Source organism: Mastigoproctus giganteus, chromosome 6 (genome assembly GCF_048544385.1).
Source record: "Mastigoproctus giganteus isolate SK-2022 chromosome 6, ASM4854438v1, whole genome shotgun sequence".
Classification (NCBI taxonomy): domain Eukaryota; kingdom Metazoa; phylum Arthropoda; class Arachnida; order Uropygi; family Thelyphonidae; genus Mastigoproctus; species Mastigoproctus giganteus.
The window spans coordinates 80,643,020-80,668,872 of record NC_143580.1 but is presented as its reverse complement, the minus strand read 5'-3'; the positions used below and the strand labels follow the sequence as shown (position 1 = coordinate 80,668,872).

General features: G+C 36.2%; 1 protein-coding gene across 1 annotated transcript in view; it reads right to left on the bottom strand.

Moving 5' to 3' along the window:
* Positions 1 to 25,853, bottom strand: part of tapas (tudor domain-containing protein 7 tapas) — a 279,776-nt gene that overhangs the window by 193,489 nt on the left and 60,434 nt on the right. The window contains exons 5-7 of the mRNA XM_090376230.1: positions 25,035 to 25,160; positions 23,484 to 23,639; positions 12,466 to 12,582 (exon numbers count right to left, since the gene is read on the bottom strand). Of these exons, the coding sequence (XP_090232356.1) occupies positions 12,466 to 12,582; positions 23,484 to 23,639; positions 25,035 to 25,160 (399 nt within the window). The remainder of the gene's footprint in view (positions 1 to 12,465; positions 12,583 to 23,483; positions 23,640 to 25,034; positions 25,161 to 25,853) is intronic.

Genomic DNA, 25,853 nt, shown 5'->3' with positions numbered 1-25,853 from the left:
GATCCATCCAGTTATATTAAACAAGGCAGGAAAGGAAGTAAGCAAACCCTTAGCCATAATTATGAGAGCTTCTTTGGACTCAAGGGAGGAACCCATGGACTGGAGATGTGCAAATGTGACTCCAATTCACAAAGAAGGATCAAAGTGCGACACAAGTAATTATAGACCTGTTAGTTTAACTTCTGTTCCAGGAAAATTAATGTAGGCACTGGTTAAAGAAGCACTGCAGGATCATCTAGACAAGACTTCAGTTATAGCTCGGACACACCATGGTTTTCTTAAGGGAAAGTTGTGCCTAACCAATTTCATTGGATACTATGATGTGGTCACAAAGGAACTGGATGCAGGGAATAACTTTGATATCATATATTTGGATCTTAGAAACTTTTGATACTGTTGCACATGTAAGACTGCTGAATAAATTGGAGCAGTGTGGCATTGGAGGCAAATTGCTGCTATGGATAAAGGGATCGTTGATTGGGAGAAGACTGAGGGGTAATCAATGGACACTGCTCATCGTGGACTAATGTTATTAGTGGAGACCCTCAGAGTTCGGTGTTGGGTCCATTGTTGTTTTCTGTATTTATAAATGATATTGATGATGGTATATCAGGCTTAATGTTCAAGTTTGCAGACGATGCAAAGGTTGGCAGGGTTGTTAAGGACACTAATGACAGTATTCTGCTGCAGCAAGATCAAAAAAAATTAAGCAGATGGGCTGAGAGGTGGCAAATTAAGTTTAAACATTGACAAATGTAAAGTACTACATATGGGAAGCAGTAACCCCAGAGTAAGGTGTCAACTCTGTGGTACTACACTGACAGTGGTAGAGAGTGAAAAAAACCTGGGGGTAATTCTGCAGGGAGATATGAAGTTTTCTGAGCAGTGCAGATGGTCTGCAAGAGTAGCTCATTTGAGGAGTACAATGTGTACAGGAAGGGTACACAGGATAGGAAGGGAGGAGAGGTTATGCTATTACTTAAGAAACACAAAATCCAAGGAAGTGAAGCCAGTCGACATCGCTGGACAATGCAGTGTATTGTCAGTTTGGTGTGACATAAGCATTTATAGATCAAAATTGAGTAGGAGTGGTAATTGTCAATGATATAGAGGAATTTTTCTAGCAGGGATAAGGAGGTGATTATCCCCTTGTATAAGGCAATGGTCAGGCCACACCTTGAGTACTGTATACAGGTCTGGAGGCCTCATTTTAAGAAAGATGTAGAGCTGTTGGAACGAGTATAGAGAAGGGCAAAAAGATTAGTGAATGGAACAAAGGGTTGCCCTTACGAAGGGCTTAAGTTTTGCAAATTACATTGTCTGGAGACTAGGCACGTGCAAGGTGATCTGATTGAGGTGTATAAAGCCTTGAATGGTTTGAGCATGCCCAATGCTGATGGGATTCTTCCTCTTGCTCAGAATAATCACCTGAGAGAGCATAAATTCAAACTGAGGAAAGACATATGTAGGATAGATGTGCAGAAGTTTGCCTTTAGCCAGCGGGTAGTTGGTTGGTGGAACAGACTTCCATCCGTTGTTGTGGAAGTTGATAGCCTAAATAAATTTAAGGCTGAGCTGGACAGGTATTTGGAACGAATGGCAGGGTGAAATGGGAGCGGTTTTTTTTTTTTTTTTTGGCTGATTCTGCATAAGCTTGCTTTCTTGCATCATATGCCTCCACTAATGCTAACGCTAATACAGTATTTAATAATCTTATTCTTTATATAGAGGTACTAAGTAAACATCAATTATAGATCATCACAAAATTAAAAAGATAGTGTACACTTTTTTTTTTATTAAATTAAATAAAAAAAATTTATTTAAAAAATAATAAAAAGTTTAAGTAACTTAAACCCAAATTACGTGGCACCACTGGAATGTTGTTGTGGCACCTTAGGGTGCCGCAGCACCCCGATTGAAAACCACTGACTTAAGCCTTTCTTTGTAAGAGCAACCATTAACTAATCTTGTTGCCCTTTTTTTCCTTTCACTAATCTCGTTGCCCTTCTCTGTACTTGATCCAACAGCTCAACATCCTTCATAAAATGAGGCCTCCAGACCCGAATACAGTACTCAAGGTGTGACCTGACCATTGCCATATACAAGGGGATAATGCAATTATCATTTTTCATTTTCATTCTCTACTACTGTCAGTGTAGTACTACACAGTTGATACATTACTCTGTGGTTACTGCTTCCCATATGTAGTACTTCACATTTGTCAAAGTTAAACTTCATTTGCCATCTCTCAGTCCATCTGCTCAACTTTTCTAGATCTTTTTCCAGCAGGGTACTGTCATTAGTGTCCCTAACAACCCAGCCAACATTCGTGTAATCTGCAAACTTGGACATTAAGCTTGATATGCCATCATCAATATCATTTAAAAATACAGAAAACAACAATGGATCCAACACTGAACCCTGAGGGACTCCACTAATCATGTTAGTCCACGAAGGGCAGTGTCCATTGATTACCACTCTCTGTCTTCTCCCCCTCAACCACCCCTTTATCCATAGCAGCAATTTGCCTCCAATGCTACACTGCTCCAATTTGTGCAGCAGTCTTCCATGTGCAACAGTATCAAAAGCCTTTCTAAGATTCAAATATGAGATATCAAAGTTATTCCCTGCATCCAGTTCCTTTGTGACCACATCATAGTATCCAATCAAATTGAGGCAAGACTTTCCCTTAACAAAACCATGGTGTGTCCGAGCTATAACTGAAGTCTTGTCTAGATGATCCTGCAGTGCTTCTTTAAGCAGTGCCTCCATTAATTTTCCTGGAACAGAAGTTAAACTAACAGGTCTATAATTACTTGTGTCGCCCTTTGATCCTTCTTTGTGAATAGGGGTCACATTTGCACATCTCCAGTCCATGGGTTCCTCCCTTGAGTCCAAAGAAGCTCTCATAATTATGGCTAAGGGTTTGCTTACTTCCTTTGCTGCCTTGTTTAATATAACTGGATAGATCCCATCCACCCTCAGTGCTTTTTTATGTTTATCTTCAACAATTTCTCTTCCACTTTCCTCTCAGTTATTAAAAGATTATCTAGCTTACTACCCGAGTTGAATGCACCTCTGGCATTCACCTCCCTGATTAACTCCTCATGGGTGAATGTAGATTCAAAATACTCATTTAGTTTGTTAGCCATCTGAGCAGGATCATCAACAGTTGAATCATCAAAATCCAGTGAACCAATCTCATTCATCGCTTTCCTTCTAGAGTTTACATAGATAAAGAACTCTTTTTTGTTTTTCTTTGCATCCTTTGCAAAGGATTTCTCATAATCTGCTTTTGCCTGCCTAATCTCCTTTGTGACTTGGATATAACTTATATCCAAGTCACAAAGCTTATATCTATCATAGGCTTCCATGTCACCCACATATTTATATGTATCAAATGCATTTTTCTTCACTGTCACATGTCTAATTAGTTCATCTGACTTCCATTTAGTCCTAAACCTTGAACAATATTTCTTAATTGGTATGTAAAGCCTAGTAGCTTCGAAGATAAAATCTTTGAATGCCTCCCATTTTGAATTTGCTGTTGGTAACATCATCAATTGGTCCCACCGTAATGAATTTAAATACTGTCTCAGACCACCGTAGTCGCCTTTATGAAAGCAAAAACACTTCCCTTAACCCCTGATGGTAGTTACCTCTTGGAGTAAATCCCAATTCAGCACACTGTGATCACTGCCCATCTAGTGGTTCCTTTATCTGCAGATTCTTAATACATGAAGAATCACTACTGATAATCAGAGCAAGAGTATTACTCCCTCTAGCTGCCTCCCAAACATGCTGATGTAGAAAACAATCATTCAAATTAATCCACAAAAGCCTTGCTAGTGTGAGTGACCAACCCACAAATTCCAGTCAATATCCGGGAATTAAAATCCTCCATTATAAGACTCTCTGATTTACTGGCCCACTCTTATTTCCCAGTACAGTTTCTTATTATACTCATCAGAGTCATTAGTCCTATAACACACTCTTATCTCTCAATTTTGATCTCCCAATGCTTATGTCACACCAAACTGACTCGACACTGCAGTGTCCAGCAATGTCGACTGGTTTCACTTCCTTGGATTTTATGTGTTTCTTAACTAATGGCATAACCCCTCCTCCCTTCCTATCCTGTACACATTGTACTCCCCAAATTCCAGTTATGCATTCCTTATATCTGTGTGACACCACTTCTCTGATATCCCAACAATATCTGCCTTTGATGTTTTGAGAAATTACTCAAATTCATCAAATTTATTTACCAAACTTCTAGCATTGGTGTATATGCAAATATACATGCACCTGTTCCTATTCTTAGCTACTCTAACACAACCCATGTGTTTACTTGTACTGCAATGACTTCTAGCCGTCTCTGAAATACCCAGCATCTTGTTTTCCAGGCTGCTGCTGATTCCAATAGAAGCAGTGCAAGAATCACTTTCATCTCTGCCAGTGACTACTGTTAATCTATTAGTCCTTGTATCCCTCCTCCAAGCTAGCAGTTTTCTGACTCACCTAACAATGCCTCATTAGAATCAACAAAAATTCTTCCACCCTTTCTATTTAAGTGTATTCCATCCCTGTAGAAGCAGTCTCTCCTGTTAACAAGTACAGACCAGGCTGAAAAAACAATTCTACCCATAATGTTGAATTTTTTCACGGTTCAATCTAACATGGTTAGAGAATTTCAGTAAACCTCAAGAACAGGGTATTTTTGAGCTGGTGTGGGGGAACCCTACTATTATTTTAATGTAATTTTTCAACATTTCCACTCTTTTTGAATCCCCGCTGTCGACTCGCTAGTCAAAAAAAAAGAGAAATCCCTGTATTTTATTTTGTTGGGAAATCCCCATGTTACGTTGTGTGCTATTGAACTTGTGGAAAAATATAGATTTCAAAGTTTTATCACTATTGGATAGCACACCAGGCCATCCAAATGTTGAAGTTATGTTCCTACCACCACAGTTGTACTTGGTTATTACAACTACTTTCATTTAGCCATTGGAATCACCTTTAATCCTAAGCCTGGTCCGCCCTGTTTTAAGCCTAATTTTAACCCCTCACTAAAAAGTTGTCCCCCCTGAAAAAAACTAATAATTTCCATAATTTCTACTCAATTTACAAAATTTAAGCTCTCAATATACATAAACAGAAGTATATTCTTTGATTTCCTACCTTTAGAGCTCTGCAAAAACTATTAATTCACTCTAAAACAGCAAAAATGTACGATCACATTTCAATTTATTAAATTTTTATGTTGGCAAAACAAGATCCAAGCTTTGAAAATAAAACGCATTACAGCATTAGTTCAAAAATTCGCACCTCAGCTCGGCACCTCTGGCTAAAACAAATCAACACACGCAGAGATAATTGACTAGTCAAGCTTACGTCATTAGCGTTACCAAGGTGATCCAAGGAGAAAATAAAACTGTAAACAACTTTCGTGGAAAACAAAATTTCATTGAGCATCATTACTTGCAAACACTATTTTGCATGGCTCTCTCACAACAGTTTGCTTTACTGCTTTTCGTAATTGTTGTACGAAAGAATTGCAACGAATTGGTTTTGAGAAACTAAAATATCGCATTTCCTTTCTTCAATATGTATTGTATCTACTAACAAAAAATCAATAAAATTCATCTATTGGAAGCCATACTGGAAACAGAAGGAAAACAAAAGAAAAAAAAAAAAAAAAAACTGTCATAAAACTGATCACTACAATGCACATTTCATAAAAAAAAAAAAAAAAAAAAAAAAAAAAAGTTCACTTTATTCTAATTGTTTTTAGAGGACTAAATCAGAACAGCAGTTTCATGGATGTATATTTGATTTTCTTACGAACTTTCAAGAAAATATTTCTATTCATAGCTGCGCTATAAACTTCGAAAAGTTATGTCGAAGGAATTTCACATGCATCTCACCTGGCGTACAAACAAAAAAAAAAAAAAAAAAAAAATGTAAGTAATTGAAGTAAGAAATTATAAGTAATTGTTATTGAATACTTCAATATTTCCTTGATGTGCATTTGATACCATCAAAAAATTAAGAGAAAAACTGAATTTTCATTATCACACAACACCCGAAAAATTCACCATAAAATGTCATGTGTTTCAATGCTTCAATTCCATTCTGAGCTGCAACTGTAATAAAGTCACTTCTCTTGCACGGACAGAGTAGCCGTTCACCGAATGAAGAAAAACAGGGTTCATTTTCATGAAATTTTCAATTCCTTCTTTCACTTGAGGGAAAAAAAACTCCTTAGGGGAGGGAGACCACCCTTTCTAGTCCGACCCTAGGGGGGAGAGGAGGGGAGGAGAGAGAGAGAGAGAGAGAAATAAAAAAATACCCTTTTGGTGGGGAGAAGGCCAAGAGATTGTCAAAGGTCCAGAGAACTAACTTTCATTTATTTTATTTATTATTATTATTTTTTAAAATTTATTATTATTATTTATTTATTTTATTTTATTTATTATTTATTTTTTCTTGTGTTGTTCTAGCAATCCATCCTGGATTGGGGCTTTTCTGGGCCGGGATAGTTCTCCTCCTCTTTTCTCCTTCCCTCTCCATCTTACACAAGTTTTTCTTTCCTCCCTGGGGGAAGGCGGGCAGATAGTAGGGGAGGCCTTGCCCTCCTGCTAGGGACGAGTACCTGGAGGCAGTCATCCAGGTGATCACTGCTTCCAGGTAGCCAAAATGCCAAAACACAACACAGAACACACACAAGCTCTCAAACACAGTTTTTCTTTCCTATCATTTTCTCCAGTGCAGGATGAAAAACTTTTTTCTCTCTTGCCTTCCTTTTCATCTGTCTTCATCCAACATGGGATATTACTATGCAGGATGATTTTTTTTTTTTTTTTTTTTTTTTACAACACACACTGGCCTTACCTTGACAGTGTGTAAAAACTGAACAGAGCAAAGAGGCGGAGATGAACTTTTGTTCTAGGAGCCACCCATACAAAAACACACACAAAAAAAAATAATAAATAAAAAAAATAAATAAAAATAATTAAAAAAATAGCATTGCAGCTCTAAGTCAGCTTTACCCTAGGATGCCGAAACTGCAATTGTTTTAGAGAACAATATTTTGCATTTTTACTTTCTAACATTATTTTGCTTTACAGCTCTGTTAGAATATTTTGCTTCGTTTCTTTACATTATTGCTGTAGCCAATGATATCGGTGTGCATGACATTTCATCACAAATGCTGAAGTTCTAATTAGTCAGTTCATCCTAGGATGCGGAAGTACTAATTAGTCCGATTTTGGTCTGGTGCTCATTTGAGAAAAAAATTCAGAATAATTCCTCTGGAAATATTAGCTAGTGAATTGCATTATAAATTTCAAACATCACTGTATTGCTTATCCTTGAATGCTTATCCTTTGAGTGACCGCATGTTTTTGCCTTGTACAGATGTTTTATTGTGGACAGTAAAATCATCAGTAGTCGTCCTTTATTATACCTATAAAGTAATTCGTTATGTTGGGGGAAACCGTTTTTGCTCCTAATTGATGTAGCACTTTCGAATTTCGCGAAGTGGATTATTTGAACACAACATACATTAGAAGTTCGGTAAAAGAGTTGATAATTGGTGGGCAGCATTCTGACAAACAAATTTTCTGTTTATATTCCATTATGACCACACAGTCAGAGATCCCAAAATAGAGAGAGAATTCAAGAAACCGCACCGCACTTAGCAGTCACCGACTCATCTGCCAAAAACCACAGTAAAACAAGAAAAGTGATGGGGAGTAAATCTATTTTTCAGCGGGGTTTATCTGTTTATTGCAGCTCAGAACAGCTTTATGACCGCAGATAGTGAATTTATTCGGCTTCTGAACTAAAACAGAATTTCTACCTTTGCGATGACATCAAAGCGTAACAAGCAAATATCTTCTAACAATACTTTTTGAGCAGCCGTTAGTTGCAATCTGTTAGCTTTGTATTGTTAGAAAATATTGCAGTTTTGTGAAGAATACACATTTCAAGAAACAATCCGTTATTCGTAGCGGATTTTTTTTTTTTTTTTTTTTCTTTCCTTTGATGCACCAGTGTTCGAAATTTATAACACAGCTACAAATAGAAATATTTTCTTGAAATTTCGTTAGAAGATCAAACCCAGGATACTGCTGTTCCGATTTTGTTTCCTCAAAACAATTACAATAATTTTTTTTTTTTATCAAATGCGCATTGCAGTGTTATCAATTTTACACCCATTTTTCCCGTTTCTAAAAGATGAATTTTCCTGATTTTCTGTTAGTAGGTGCAATACACGTTGAAGAAAGGAAATACGATCTTTTCGCCTTTGAAAAACAGTTGTTGCTACTGTTTCGCTTTATTGCTCCTTATGTCAACTAACAGTAGCTCGCGGTGACTTTTGTTTATTTTCGTTTCTTCCTTTTCCTTCTCGATGTAGCTGTACAGGCCGACGGCGTGACGTAATCAATGGCTTCTTTTTCACACTTTGCTCCACAAAAACAACCGCTCCAAAACAAACAAACGAATCAAGTATCGTGTTTCATAAGCCATAGGTTAATTAGGGTGGAGTTATAAAAATAACAGAAAAAGGCCTAAAAAAATGCACACTTGATGTCACATTTTTGTCATTTGTGTGAAATTCAATAGAAGGTTTTGAAAATTGAAGTGGGAAAATTAAAGAAAACAGTTCTGGCTTCAACTATAGCGAGTTTCAGCTCTGTAATTAGAGTAAAAATTATAGAATTAACTTGCTGAACCCAGTTGGGGTTGGAACGTGTCCCAGCGGACGGGAATACGGTTAAAGCTCATTACATCAGAAAATCGTTACAATGGATTTTGGAAAAAATTGATTCTGAATCTATTGAAGTAATGGAGGCATGGAAACATTTCCCAATTGTGGAATGTATCGGAATCATAGCTTTATTGCTGAAAGAAGTAAAACCGTCAACGTTAAATGCGTGTAGAAAAATATATGGCCAGAGTCGGTTCATTCAAGAAATATGGTCGAGCTAGCAGAAAATGGAAGCGGTGCGATAGTGTAGAACTTGCTACTTCGGTAGGAGGGGAAGGTTTTGATGATATGACTGCTCAAGCCCTCATGGGTAGCAACACAATTGATAGAATCGTCCTCCTCCTCCTCCTCCTCCTCCTCACACTGAGTGGAAAAGACCTGAGTTCGAATCACGTTGATGACAGGAGGAATTTTTATGGGTCTTTTTCACAATATGGCTGAGCTGGATTGGCTCAGGCGAGGGGTACCATGGTTTTTTCCTGCCGGAATCTTGGGTTTTTCGTCCAGCAAAATGGAAAGTCGACCTCAGGACACACGCAATTTATAGACAATATAGACAGAGTAACATGGCCTTAGTTGCCTATGGTCCTAAAAAAATAAAGAAAGAAATTATTACTGGTATAAAAAGTGGCTGGTAAAGTGGATTTGGTGGAAATGGCATCAGAGGCAAAACCAAATCAATTTAGACAATGATAGCGCAGATGAAAAAATTCTAAACTTCTGAATTTTACATTAAAAAACATACGGGAAGGCATAAAGTTAGCCAAGCAATTAGAATCTTATTTTTTGAATGCAGATTTTTGAATGAAAGGAGTCCAGAGTTCAAAAGGGAGCTTCAAAAATGCTTAGTTCCATACAATGAAATTCACAAAGATTTATTATCAAGCAAAAGCTGTTTGCTGATTTTTTTGAAGAGAGTAGAAGATACACAAAATCTAGAATGGTGTATTTTTGTTAACATTTTGTTAATGAAATAGTGTGTTAGCTTTTGGAACGTAACTCCCCTTTTTGTAGTCCTGTATAACACAGTTTCGCACAATACGACATTTTATAGGAACCTAACTACCATGTTATATGGGGGTTACCTGTATATATATTTTCTCATTTGCTCTGTACAAATCTGAAATCCATCCTGTCACAGAATACTCTTTTCACATTTGGAATGGTTTCCCCAAAACCTTTTTTAAATTCCTAGATTTAATCCAAAGGAACAGTCAGGTTAATTGATGACACACCTTTTACAAACTCTGTCCACTCTCATCACAGATCATTCAGTTTCTGCAGCATGCCTAGTCTGTAGATATTTCCACAGGCACTGTTCTTCTTAATTAGCATCTGTAATTACACCTTTTTCTCTGGTATAGCCTCCCTTCAGATGCATTTCCTGAAAATAACAACCTGCAGAAATTCAAGTCTTACTACAGCAACTATCTTCTGTTTTCTTAAACTCAACAATACACAGTATAGAGCACTGCATATTCTAATATCTTTCCTGTTTTGGATTGCAATAAGAAGGGGGAAAAAAAAAACCCGTAAACTCTTGGAAATAATACACCTTCCATCATCGATGGCCTGTCACTGTTTATATTTGAAATAATGAACTGCTCACAAGCAAAAAAAAAAAAAACCGATCAAATGATTTAATAAACAATTTGTAAGGCGTCATGTGGAAGAGATCACTTTGAAAGAAAGATAACTTATTATCTTTCTTTCAGAATGGAAGGATTCTTTCCCACACAATGTCATGATACCCAATACTTCTTAAGAAAGCAAATACTCGTCAAAATTTAATACACTCAGTCCACGGTGTTTATACTACATGAATTCGATCATAAATGACTTATAAATAGGGCAATGATGTCATACATAACACAATCGAATTCGCTTATACATGATTTGCCTTTGTGTTTACAATAAATGGCAGTCAAACGCGGAAATCACCTGAACAATGCAACACAATAGGGAATAAAGAGAAGATTCTGAAAATGTGTTTTTTATATATGATTGAAAATTTCAGTGAAGGGAAAACACATTTCACCATAATAACGCAAAAATCCATAATTCCAGCTATCGGTATTATCGCAAATGCGATTAGATTTAGTTTACTATCCGTTTATAACAGAACTGGAAATTGTTTTTGTTTTATGGTAGTGACCTCCAGAAATGTGCTTTAGTTAAATATAAGCTAACTTGAGGTGATAGTAGTGTTTCTGCCTTTACAGTGTTGTTTATTCAGTTACTACTAGTGCACAACTTTGTATATGTGTATCAAGCGTGCCTCCTCATTTTTCGTCCTTTTTATACTGTAATTGTGCTTTATTCCCTAAAAATAAGCAAAATACTTGACAAAAGTGCGAAAAGGAAGGTACTACAGATTCAGAGAGAAAAAGAAAAGCAATATCGACAGATAGAGGCAGACTTGGTCAAAAATTCTTACTGGGGAAAACTTGTAGCAGTCTCCTACTAGTGCTTATGGCCAAAATCACACTGGCCTCTGGCACACTGGAGTTTACCCAGTATGTCTATCGATAGAGGAAAAATATGAAATTGTGAAAAGCCTCATTTAGGCCTGTAGAGCGTGCTACAGGCCTAAATGAGGAAACACCAAGAACAATTAGAATGAATGCAGAGAAAATAAAAGCAACTTTCATAGCAGGAACAACTCAAAGTGTAAAAAAATCCATTAGATCAAGACACAAAGAATTGGAAGAGATGGAATGTCTGTCATCTGTTTGGATAGAAGGTCAAATAAAGAACAAGTTTGCTTACGACAGAAGCAAAAGCATTCACAATACTTTATTACATAATAATCCTAATAAAAGTATTTTATTATGATTATTTATTGTGTTTGGTTACAAATGTGTGTTCAATCTTGGATGGTCAGCACCTAACCTTATTTTTCCCATAAAGCCTGTTATTTATATTGCACAAGGGTTTCTAGAAACACAACTATCATGTTACATGAGGACTGACTGTAATTCAACTAAGCTACACATTTCAAAATGTATTTTAGAAAAGCAAATAAATAGAAGAATTAACTATTTATGAGTGCACAAAGCACACTGTGTACTAAACCATTTTAGCACATTATATACTAAACCAATTCACATGCCCAACATGAGAAGATCCATCTAATGCCATCTTTGAAGTTCACATTTATAAATAAAACATGTGTATTTGAAAAAGGATAGGGGGGGGATGGAAGAAAAGTAAACCAGAAAACTGTAACAAGAATACTAGCAAATACTACCAAGAATACCTTTAATGTAACTGCCACCAGTGGGGTGAGGTATTGTTAAGGAAAGCAACTGAAGAATTAAAAATTAGCAAATATACTAGATACAAAACCATTAAAAAGAAACTAACTATAAAAATAAAAACAACTTGTTATTTTTGCAGTATGTATAAAATCAATAACAAAAAAAAAAAAAAAAAAAATCCTTCAAAAATATTCACAGGCAGTGGCATTATAAAGTTCTGATGGTTGGAATGTGAAAATGCACACCTGGTTAGGAAATTTAATAAAAAAACACTATTGTTATAAAAGAAATATCCAAAACTACCCGCATACATTTTAAAATGTGGGTTGCATCCCAAGTCCACACACAGTTCAGAAGTTTATGCCTTCAACTGCCAGATTAAGAAAAATTAAATGCTAAAGAATAACATGTTTTATGCATGATACTTACTTTATCATTATTTTCAGAAAGAATGTTCAATATTTTAGCTCTGTACCAATTTCCATCCTGATACTTTACACAATAAATTTTATCCAATGCAAATGATTTTAACTTTCCAATACTGTTCTAAATCACAAAAGAGGAAAGAAAAAAATAATAATAATAAATAAATAAATAGTTTATTTATTTCATAATATTAAATTCAAAATATCAACTATAATTGTTAGTTATTCCATACTTAAACAACTTAGTCTTATATCACAGGTATGAAAAAGCTTTGTTTAGGTTATAATTTCACAGTGGCATTCATTTTATAATCTAGTACTTGCTATCATATTCATTCTTAACATACAAGATTGAGTGTCCCCTGTCTAAATTTGTGTGGATGTATAACTTTAGTGTTTCCTGGTATTTAATTTTCTATACAGACAGCCAAGACTCAGAATACATCCAATTTATTGACATAAAATAGTAATCCAAATAACCAGCAGTATATCAGAGAACTGCTAACTCAATCATGCTTGAAAAAGCCTAGACAGCTCCTTGCATCACTAATGGGATTTAAGCGTTACCCTTTCATCAAATGGATATTAAGTAACATGTAGCTAATATTCTAGCCAGCCAGCCATAGAGGAGTTAGAGATTCTTGCAAATGGACTGACAGTTCATCGACATTGGTTGCCCCATAAAGTATGAGCAACTTACGGATATGAATGGGTAGCACAATATGTAACAAAAGTACAAATGGCACCAAGTGTGAGACAGGTAGGCAAAATATGTGGATATCAACCATCAGCTCACAGTTTCACAGAGAACTATTGGTGGGTTATGGAGTGTATGGCATAGCATTTCTTTTATCCACATGTAGAATTATAGAGGGATGAGATTCCACATTTCACATAATGTGTTTCATCCTTCAATGGGAGCCTACTCAGAAATCTGGACTTGTGAAGGAGAAATCTGCTACTAGCAAACGACTTGTCATGGCAGCAATGATACTCTAGACAAGTGCTGGACCAAAGGAGCACCAGCAGACACCCTCAGTAAGATTGGATGGTATCCATAGACCACCTCGTTTTCTGAGAATGTGTTTTAAAGAAATTTTAGGATGTACTGCCAAGAATTAATTATTCTGAAATAAAATTAAATATCTAAAATTGACAATACTACAAGCTTTATGATTCTGAAATAAGATATTCGGACCTATAGGAAGTTTCTACACCAATTTTTCTGCAATTGTCAACACTTCAGAACAAAAATCAATGTCAAGAAGTTTTTTTAAAAAGCATTAGATCCTACCTTCTTTATGAGAGAAATGATTCTGTAAATTTCTGTACTTCATAAAATAAAATTATGAAACATCACAGGTTTTTTTTTTTTTTTCTCTATATGATCCTCTTAAGCATCTGCACATGAATGCACAGGCAAGTCAGCAGTAATCATGTCTCTCTATCAATGTAACTGCATTAATAACATTATACTTATTTAAATGGTAAACTAAGCCAAGAGAGCATACTTTCTTTAGCTTCCAAATACACCATCTACTAACAGTGAGCAAATAACAATGTTCTTGTTTATACTCTGGCACAACCACCAAGTCAGTGGAGTTAAATCAATCAAAACTGACAACTCAGCTACGTCAGGCCTAATCTTTCCCTAACTTTAAAAATTTGTCATAAAATTTTCAAAATTATCACACTTAACTAACAAGGCACAACATCACGATTTCAAAAAACAGTAATTTATTTATCAGAATAAATTCATCAGCAATTTATTTGTGGAAGAAATCATTATTACCTTAACATCTAAAAATATCAAAACACAAGGAATGTATTTCTTCCACATACTAAAGAAACAGGTGGATAACCTAGATAAAACTTGTGACTTATCAGGAACTGAAGTGTCTAGTGACCTGTCTGGTGATGTACCCCTGGATAAGGAACCTCAGAACAGAACATTCAACAAAAGAGAAACAGAGATCCTGCATCTTGTCCCATATCCTCATTTAAAAAAAAAATAATAATAACAATAATACTACACCTGTGCAATGTTGCTCACAGTATTTGCAGCTGCAGGCTTACCCAAAATGGATAGATTTTGTAGGACTTCAGGTACACACTTCTTGAATTTCTGAAATTTATTTGCAAGCACATGGCCTACCTGCACCATTCTAGTACAGCACACTGCTGCTTTCTTGAAACTGTTTCAACCATAGCTTCATTGATTGTTTTGAATAATTTATGGATACCCTGTATATTTAAAATCACTTTTACCTTCCTTTGAAGTAAATATCATAATTAACTCTGCAGTGGTCATGAGGACCTAACAGGTCCATCATGAAAAGAATCTTCGTTCAAAAATTTTCATGATTCAAGGTTAAGGCCTGAACTTTTTTTTTTACTTTCCTAACTACAAAGAGTTACTCAGCAAAAAAGCAAATTTTTTTCTGCTCAGTAACTGTTTGAAAGTACTTGTCAAATAGTAACAGTAATAACCATAGTACAAGGAATCCAAAGCTTTTCCTGAACTGACTGGGGTGGGGGGGGGGATGAGCAGATAAGAAAATACAAATTATTTGCTTACCTCCTCTCACAGGTAACTATCCACCTTACCTTTTAAATTATTCAAACTATCAGCCTCTACTACTGTGAAAGCAATCTGTTACAGCAATCGACTTGCTGGCTAAAAGAAAACTTTGTACAATCTAATCTGAACCTCTTCCCTGTAATTTGAATTTATACACCCCAAGTTCTGGAATTCTCTATAACAGTGAAAATTCCACCTTTGTTCATTTTACTAACCCCTTTTAGAGCCTCAAACCGCAATCAGGTCCCCTCTGAGATGCCTGTTGCCAAGGTCTGTACCTACCCATATATACGGAGTATATTCTCATTATGGTTGCCTTTTTTTTTTTCGATTTCACCATGTGAGCTGCCTATCTTTGAACCCTATCAGAAGCTCAATATATTTTTTTCAGATTAGGTCTCCATACTTTAACACAATATTCCTAAAGTAGTCTTACACTGTAATTGCCTTACCCAGTAGAACTATGATTTCTATAATCCATGAGCATTGCTGGCTGCCTCTTTACACTGATCAGAAAGTTTCATATCTGACCGAATTATAACTCCCAATATTTCTTTCTTCCTCCACTGTTTTCAATTCAACCCCACCAAGTGTGCAATTAATTTATTTTGGAGTTGCTATTCCATTCTGTACCATTCTTGCAGCCTGTTCAAGTCATCCAGAAGGAACACCGCTTGGTACTGATCATTATTTACTCTACCAATCTTTACGTTGTCTGTCAATTTTGATATCAAGCCTTCTATACCATCATTGATGTCACTTATGAAAATCAGAAACAACAGTGATCCAAGAACTGATCCTTGGGGACCCCACTTCTGACTTTACACCATTCATCACAACCCTCTGCCTTTGGTCCTGTAGCCACCCATCTTAGAATATTTTTTTGAATTTTTCCACTAACCCAAACATGTTCCAGCTTATATAATAACCTCTTATGAGAAACTGAGTCAAATGCTTTACTAAATTGAAATAAACTATGCCAAAATTGTTCCCAACATGCAGCTCATGAGTAACTGTGTCAAAACATGTTATAGTTATATAACATATTTTGTTAAATAACTAAGTTATAGTTAAACAAGATTTTCAATTAACAAAACCATGTTGCGTATGATTCAAAATGCCATATCTATTTAAATATCCCTGGATTGCACTCTTAGTCACTGCTTCTAAAATTTTCCATCCCCCCACTAAGGTCAGGCTAACCAGTCTGTAGTTACCAACTCCGATCTTTGGTGGTTTGCAAACTGAACTTTTTTGAAACAGAAAATGTAGATTCCCTTTCAATTTTACAGTTAAAATGCCTTATTGAAATTGTTAAAAAGACACAGAGTTGTAATGAAACAGTAAACCCCTTGATTGTTTCTTTAAAAAATGAAAGACTTGAAAGTAATGACTCAAATATGCAAAAGTTTGTTCGCTAATGTCTACCTACTTGAAAGAAAATGGAATGCATTGTTTCCCTTTTTCTCCCTAATTTGACTGTGTTTTTTTTTTTTTTTTAATTTCAAAACGCGAACATAACAGTCAACACAACCATGCGGAAAAGCAGTTTTTATGAGTATTAATTTGTTTTTATGAGAAAAGGTGTGTGTTTAACATGTTTACGTATATTTAACAACATGAATATTGGTTTTTTAAAATGCTTTATTCTACAGTGCATCAATAAAAGATGCAAACAACGCAATTGCATATCATTTCCATTATTATTCTTTGTGTGATTTTTCTTAGACCGTATTGCAATTATTGCAAAAAAAAAAAAAAAAAAAAAAAAAAAAAAACAATCAAAATTGATAATACGTATAACGTTTGAATGCCAAAAAATGGCTAGAATTTTCTAATGTCATCCCGCTTATATTGTGATGCGATTCTTTGGACCCTGAGCATCACGTTATAACAGGTTTCACCTGTAGCAGTTTCCCTGAACCCTTATGGTATCTTCAATGGTACTAGCAAAAATCTTCCCATCATCTTTGCTCTAATGAATACTATCTCTACAAAATAAATTCCTTCTATCTACAAATGTGGGCCACATGGATAAAAATTTCATCCCTAGATTTTTTAAGATTCCCTCAAGTCTCGAGTTAATCCACAAGGCCCACATTTGTAGATAGAAGGAATTTTGTAGAGATAGTATTCATTAGAGCAAAGATGGTGGAAGGATTTTTGCTAGTACCATTGAAGATACCATAAGGGTTCAGGGAAACTGCTAGGGCAGAATTGCAGACAAATACACATTCTGACCTAACTTGTGGAACTTTTTCAGTATGGTCCTATATTTATCCAACAAATAATCAGGTCATGATCATTTAATATCATTAGTCCCCACATGAATAATAATGCTGTATTTACCCCCCCCCCCTTCCAAATATGACAATCTGTTAGTAATATCGTTAATTGTTGTTCCCAGCAAACACACTCCGGTTCTGGTTTACCTCTCTTTATTACAAAAAAAATTACCTGTTTCCCTCACAATAGTCTCCCAATAAAACTAGATCACCTTCAATCAGAGCAGTATGCACGCAACTATTCTTATCTGGAACCCAAATAGGTGGCACCGTCACTTGACAGATCACAAGATACTTAAATCCCTGATGAGCTCCCAGTTACATTTGGTTCAAGGGCAAGCAGTAACTCAAATTAGCAGTTACTTTCTTCAGTAACTCAAATTCTTCTCGTAACATTTGAAGGGAAAGCATGCCTTTCTTCAGTGACTCAAATTCTTCTTGTAATGCACCAAGTTCTAAATTGAGATCGGTACACTCCTTACATCAGGTGTAAAGTAAAGAATTGTCAGTTGAGCTAGGTTTGTCGCTAAACCAATCTTGGAATACACGCGGCAGGCTATACAAATGAACTCATTACCTCACACCGGAAATGCCTGCAGGCATTTTCGAAATGTCTCGGTCACGATATCCTTGGACATTGTATTGTAAGTGGATCTTGTAGCAACCATTTTTAAGATAACTTTGAACTTCAGAAAGATTACAAAATTTAAATTTACAATATATTAACAGAAATGAAACTGTTGACAAAACTTTAACCACTAGAGAAGTTAAATTTAAACTACTGAATGTAAGTTATTAAGTTCCCGCCAAAATATCAATAATTTTGGATTTCAAGGGCCTTCTGAATATTAAACTGTAGCTTTATAAATACTCAACTAAATACAAATATAAACTAACTTTTGTGAGCATATGGATTCAAATTATGTTACTACTGTTTAGTGTATTATATAAAAAAACCCTCAAAATTATTCCAAAAATTGACCTGCTACGAGATGCACGTCATCATATAAAATCAAGTACAGCAATTTGTTATACGTGTGCACTGGTAAACCTCAAATCAACGAATGGGTCTTTCTTGCAATTATTTTCATTCATCAGTTGTGCAGCACCTCACCCCACCACTAGGAATGCAAAATTTGAAATAGCCTTCAAAATGGAAGTGACTCATGGAACCTGAAATAGTAAACTCTGGTTACAGCACTTTCTCGGGGACTGACCCTAAACAGCACTATAAGGAGGAAAGCAATACATCAAGTCCTTTTTTGGAACCTATTTTTCATATTTTTTTCAATATTCTGATAGGTAACATTAATTTTTCAGGTTTTCTCTTTCAATGTTTATAAGCAATGGATTATTTTATATGGAAACCTGCAGACTCTTTGCAGTACATGTATTTTTTTGACACCTTCAAACTTTGTATGGTAATAAAAAAAAAAAAAAATTCATTAAACTAAACAATCTTGAGTATTATAAACTGGATACAGTTGCCACTGTTGTTGTTGTTATTTGGTTTTTAGGAGCATTAGCAACTAAGGCCATGTTGCTCCGGGGATATACGGTGGTCATTCCCTGACCGTTCCGCATCCTCTGTATTTGGTGGCTCACAGGCTCGAATCCTGGTCTAATCAAGAAGCATGTGCTACGCACTGCTGCTCCTGCCCACCTGGCTACGGAGGTGACTGATACAGTTGCAACAACATAATAATATGAGGAGTGGCACAAAAGTAATACTTCCTATTTTTTACTCAGAAAATTTAATTCCTACAACTATGCCTTTTACATCAATTAATCCTCAATCATTAATAAATACACTGTTATTTTTTCACAAAGACATCATTTTCTATGCACTTCCATAATCTCCGAGTCTGACGCTGTATTCCAATCCTGTAAATATCCTTACTCTTGCTCCAGAGGGATTTGCAAACACTGTTTGAGCTGGTCGCTGTCTACAAAATGGGTTCCACAGAGTGCATCCTTCAGCGGGCTGAAGAGGTGATAGTTGAAAGGTTTAAGATCAGGGCTATGAAAGGGGTGAGGAAGAACAGTGCACGCCAGTTTTGCAATGGCCTCCATCGTGTACAGACTAGTGTTGGGCCGTCCGTTGTCGTGGAGAAGAAAAACCTCTAAGGTCAAACTCTACGGATACTGGCATGGGCTTTTGACTCTTTCAATGTTTCCACATATCGATCTGAGTTGATTGTAGTGCCACGCTCCATGAAGTCCACAAGCAAGAGCCCATCTTTGTCCCAAAACACTGTCGTCATAACTTTACTGACAGAAGGCTACCTTTTGAACTTCTTGCATGATTACTTTTGATGGTGCCACTCTGTCTGTCTCTTTGTTTCAGGGTCATAATGGTGGACCCAGGTTTCATCACCTGTGACTATGCATGAAAGAAAAATCTCTCCTTCACTCTCAGTGTTGGAGAAGTTCCATACAGGTGCCTTTCCAGGCTTCTTTGTGCTCATGTGTCAGCATTTTTGGAACCCACCAGGTGCAAATCTTGTAGTAGCCTAGTTTTCCTTTATGATGGTTACCGCAGCAGGTTTCCCTATACCTATGCATCACACAATTCGCATGTAGTGATGTGGTGGTCCTCTTTGATCAGCATGTCAATCTGGCTCTTGTTGTCTGTTGTCACTGACAATATTGGCTAGCCGCTTCCCTGACCCTCTATGCACTGACAATCCATCCAGAGGCTAGGGTATTAGAATCTACAGAGCATTCTCGACCTATGCCACCGCAGTCTTCAACAGACGCTACTATCACTCACAACTTCCAACTGGCACACCTATGACTACTGCAGCTCATTCTGTCGACTAGCTTCCCCACTGCCAGTCACACCAGAAATTAAATAACTTGTCAGTCATAGGGATATACCAATCCCAGTAATGATTTTGTGCTCTACAGGACACACCATTGCAATTACATCACCAAGTCACTATTAAGTGGCCACTCGAGAGCAGTCTCTAGCTTTGCCCTGTCCATTCACAGTAACTTCATCTTCTCCTACAATGCTCCAATGAGTTCCCTGTTGCTCCTAGAAGACTTCACTGGGTAATACTCAACTTCTCTTGACAAAGCTTCCACTGGAGATTCTTGCTGATGTCAACACTACTCTCTGCAAGGGATAAACCCCTTGGGTGGGATTCCTGCCTTCACCTCTTCTCCTTAAAGTTCTTTTGCTAATGCCGGCTCACTCCCCAGGCATGGGATTAGATGCTTTCGGGCTCTTCTGATGGCCTGGGACACTCCCCAGGCGGGATTTTAACCACCCTTGATGAGTCCTCATTGAAGGGGTTCTGCTGACGCTGATCAACTGACAGGCGTGGGATCACCTTGCCATTTGGCCCGGGACCCTTCCCAGGCAGGATTCTTTCTGCTTCTACACTTCTTTCTGGAAGACTTGCTGTTTCATTAGGTGGACACCCAATCTACCAAGATACCTCCTGCTCCATAAAATTTTCAACTCCACCCTTCACCTCTTAAAAAACTATGCCATCTTGGCAATATCCTAATGTCTCCACTTATCTCTGACAGTTGCTTAGTTAAAACAATGTTCTTCATCTGTTCACAGCTCTATGCACACAGCAGTTTTCCTTTAAGGCGGTCTTCGTTCACACTTTAGCACTTTCTCTTCTTCTCTAACCCCTATCCCTTCTATAGGGAACTCTTACCTATGCGTCTTGCATTTTTCCTGCTCCAACTCACCTGGGGATAGTCTTCCACTCTGTGTGGATTTGTGGGGAACCACAGGAACTGCTTGACAAAAACACTATGTCCACTAATGTCACTTCCCCACTCTTAAAGTGTTTTACCCAACGAATAACTGTACTAATATCTACAGTGTAGTCACCATAAACACTTCTGAGAAATGTATGAATTTCGATAGGCATCACTTCTTCCTTGGTAAGAAATTCAATCACCATTCTTTGCTTGATATATATATCTGCAACATCCACCAATTTGAACTATCTGTGTGCTGCATTCACGAGACCAATCTCAGCGCCACTCAGTATGGTGGAACTAGAGACCTCTAGTGACCACCCAGTGCCATGTGAAATGATCTACGGTGCCCCATAATAATGCTGTCATTAATGAAATTTACCGATTCCATGTTGAACATACACAAAAAGACACTGATTACTATACTAGCAAGGAAAGCAAATGAACAATACTGAAATTAAAAAGAAGCTTAGGAAAGCATATGAATGCCATTAAATGGAAACATGCATAATGATCAGCTTCTTCAAAGCTTCATAGAAATTATTCATGAGTGTGAACAATTTCTATGAAGTAAATGAATTGAATCAAATGATTTCTATGATTTTGTTTCTGTCATTCCTTTCCTTTTCCAAAACCAAGAAGGGCTATATCTGGGTATATTCCTTCTTGGTACCTTAAAAAAGAGTGACAGGGTGAAAACTGTTCAAACTGGAGCACTACAGATGTTAAAAAATACGAGGTACTGTAGGGTTAATCACGGAGCCATGATTAACCCTACAGTATTAAATGCAGAAAGAGTACAGACTACAGACAAAAAGAGTATTAAATGCAGAACAGCATTATAAACAGGAGTGTTATGATTTTACAGAGAGTGTGTGTGTGTGTGTGTGTGTGTGTGTGTGTGTGTGTGTGTGTGTGTGTGTGTGTGTGTGTGTGTGTTATTTACATATAATATATAAGCAGAGATATTTGTGCACATGCATAATTTTAGAGATCACGTTAATCTGGTGCATGACAGTTTGATGCATGAGACAATCTGGTGCATGACAGTTTGCTGCAAGTGACAATTAGGTGCAACATATAAAGAACATAATTTCACCAAATCTTTGTCATTAAATTAACCATAGTCATTATATTAATCATTTACAGCATGGCATGTTAAAAGTTTGCATTTTTAGTCTTGCTTTGTTATATACCAATTTTTGCACAGAATTCACCAAATTGTTCACACTTGCCAAATTGTAATAGCTTCCAATTGTCTTTTGCCAAATTGTCTTACATCGAACTGTATACCAAATTGTTGCTGTTTATATTTTTTTGGTGTGCAAGAACTTCTTTGACTATACTGTGCCTTTTACAATTGCACTAAGTGCTGCTATTTCAAAATTTTAAACCTTAAATTGCATATTATATTTGGCAATAGAATTTTATCAGTTTTAAGTAAATAAACAGTTTATTGAGGCTTGCATCACTCCCAAAAATATCCATTAGAGACTGGTGTAAGCTATTTTGAAAGATGGATTTGTTTTTTGTGTTTCATAAAAGGGGCAGTCCGTCAGTAGATGCTACACGGTGAGGTAAATTTCACATTGTGAACATGTTGGTTGCTTGTCTTTTTAAGTAAATATGCATGTGTGTGATGTGCATGACCAATACGCAGTCTTGCAAGAATAACTTTTGTGTCTGTCTTTCCAGAAGCTTGAATTCCGGGATTGGGGTGCTTGTTTTATTTGCAATAATTTATTTCCTATTTGACATTTCCAGAAATGTGCCAAACTTTCATTACTGGCTTTTTGAAATGACAGAATTATAATTATGATATGGGTCCAATGTGATCCACATTTGTTCCTCTTAGCCCTTGGCAGATCAACTTTTCTGTCATGGTTTCCAGTCCCGCCACAGGGAAGGAAGGCTCAGTGCCTTGTGTGACCAAGCAGAGATTACTAAGGATTAGCAATAAGCAAGGCAAAATATAAAGAAAGGTAGCTTTCCTTTCTCGGTCTCTGTAAAACCCTTTTTTGTAGAAGAGCTTCTATCAAATAAGGAGTTCTAATAAATGTAGGAACTTAAAAATAACTACTAGTCACTCTAGGAAAAACTGCTCAGTGAAAACACAAATAAATTGCTTAAAATTCATGACACCACAGGCTATGGATACTGGTTCTGCTATTCTTACATCATACAGGGTGGTTAGCTGGGCCACTTTGCTGCAGTATTACAATACGAGACACATGGTACTCACCATGGGTATTGACTACATGTGGCTGTCCCACAATCATTCCACATTTGAAGTCTGAAAGATTAATGCCAACCAATTCTTTGCAGACTCTCAAAAACTAATTTCCACATGTACAAACTACAATCTTATTTCAACTGTCAGTCTTCTGGGAGTCTAAAGGACCTAAAAGTCTAATCATTCATACAGATTACCTCCCAATAGGCAACAGTCTGACTGCGGAGTCTATCAAGTTGAAGAGACATTAGAAGATATTCAGCGGTGATTCTGCAATCAGGTATGGCTTTGAAAATCTGAAGCACCCACCTTATTCTCCCTGACTTCTCACCTTTAGCACTTCTTTCTTTTTCCTGAAATGACAAAACCATTACAGAGCTATAGATTTCAGTGATTAGGAGCTTATTAATGAAGTGGAAGCCTGGTTTTCTGCTCAAAGTGAGTTCTGTTCAAAAACCTAAAAGAGTTTATCCAGAGATGCAAAAATTGTGTTGCCCTAGAAGGTAGCTACACAGAGAAGAAACATTTCTAAAGGTAAATACTGACTGTACATCATATTTAATTATTATTATTTTCATTTTTTGCTAGCTGGACAGTAAAAAGCCTGGAACCTTCCTTTCACTACATGGCCAATACTAATTACAGAGTTCTCAGTATAAAAGAAATGCAGAAATTTTAAAGGAAAGAAATGCCAAAGTTTTTTACCATTCAGCACATCTGAATGGAGGGGGGGGGTGAATCTGTGACAGTGTTCTGTGACATAGGCATGTCACATAATGCTGTCCATTCTGGGTTAATGAGTTAAGGCTTTGAAATCTGGCTATATAACTGAGGAGTTTTATTTTCCTTCTGTGGAGGTTTAGTTGCCTCTAGAGCCTTTTCTGGACAATGAATATTCAAAATCTGAAAACAATCCAAAAACGTGCTATGCTGTACTGAATGGTAAAAGCATTGTGAAAACATTCTTCCTTTAGCTACGCCAAAGAATAACACCACAGTCTACACAAAACCTAATGAGAGCACAATACATTCAAAATTTCTAGAATTCAGTTAAAAAAAAGTTAATTTGTAAGTGACATAAGACTGTGTGCATGGTTTCTAGCAATAGGGGATGGGAAGGGAGTAACTTCAAGGTGCACTTTTAGCTTCCTCTTTCCCTGAAACCTGTACCGTTGTCTTGTAGTTGTTTATAGGTGGTCCACTGTCTTTTTAATGGCAGTATCATTTTCCCCCTTTGTGCATGTTCCTTTTAGTTCAGTTCTAGTGAATGTAAAAATGGCAAAAAAAAAATCATATGGACGTAAATTGCACAGCGCTGATTTTTGAAAGTTGAACTGCTTACACATATAGGTTTAAAAAATAAAGTGGTATGGGGAGGTATCTGTTTGAAGTTTAGTGAAAGATATCTATACAGCATCTATTGAAGTAAAATTTTGCTAAGGAAATCTCTTCCAGGCTTGAAGAAAGAAGCAAAGAATATTCTATATAAAGAAATTCCATAGGTTTGCCCTATGCAAAAGGCTAAAAATAAATGTATCTAAAAATTAAACTTTAGTTGGTTGAATAACCTGTTGACAAGAGGTATCCATATAGTAGCAAATTTTGCCCTGAATGAGTCATGGCTTATTTAAAATATTAGGAAGAGGCAACAAACAAATAAAAATTTTACACTATATATAATAGCATGGCAAAATCATATTTAATTACAATTCAAGTAAAAAAAAAATCAAAACCTAATAATATCATACCTCGCAGATCTCAATTACTTGATTCATTTCCATTTCCAATAATGTTTGGTTTATTCCATCAAACTGAACAAATATATCTCCTGAAGAATCTATATAAGTAATATAAACTTCTCTTATTGCCCCAACCTAAAACCAAGCGAATAAAAAAGTTGAAATGGGTGGATTAAAATGAGGTGTCAAAATAAGTCTTTTCAAAGCCAAAAAAATAATAATAATAAAATAAAATAAATAAATAAATATATAAGTGGAAAATTTATTTCTATCAGCTTCTCAATTTCACACATTTTTTTTTTAAATGAAATAAAAAAAAAAGTTTAAAACATTTTTCTTATACAATGTTTTTAAAACTTATAATACTGAAAGTCTTATTTTAAAAAATTAATAATGATCCTTAATACTTATTACAACAACAAAAAATCATGCTGTGTACATTTACTGTTTATATTAAATGCTAATTTTGCTTTATTTTAACTTTTCAGTGTCCCTGTATCGCTTAAGTAAGCTGACAGAAACACATCAATTAATAAAAAAGGCAACTGCTGATGCAGATGATATGAAAGAAATTTTGCTTTTAACAAGCAATACTCAGCTACAACAATAAACTCACACTCTCCCTTGTAAAAATAGAAATCTTAAGTAAATTTCAATGATTAGATCAGTGAGTCCTAAACCTTTTACTCTGGTGCCCCATTCTAGTATATACTGTCCTACTGGCTCAAACAAAGTGTTTCTGCTAGAGAAAGAAGGCTCAAATGTTGCTAAATGCAGTACGCAAAGTACACATGCATGCATCTATGAGAACAAGTTTGGGTTTTAAAC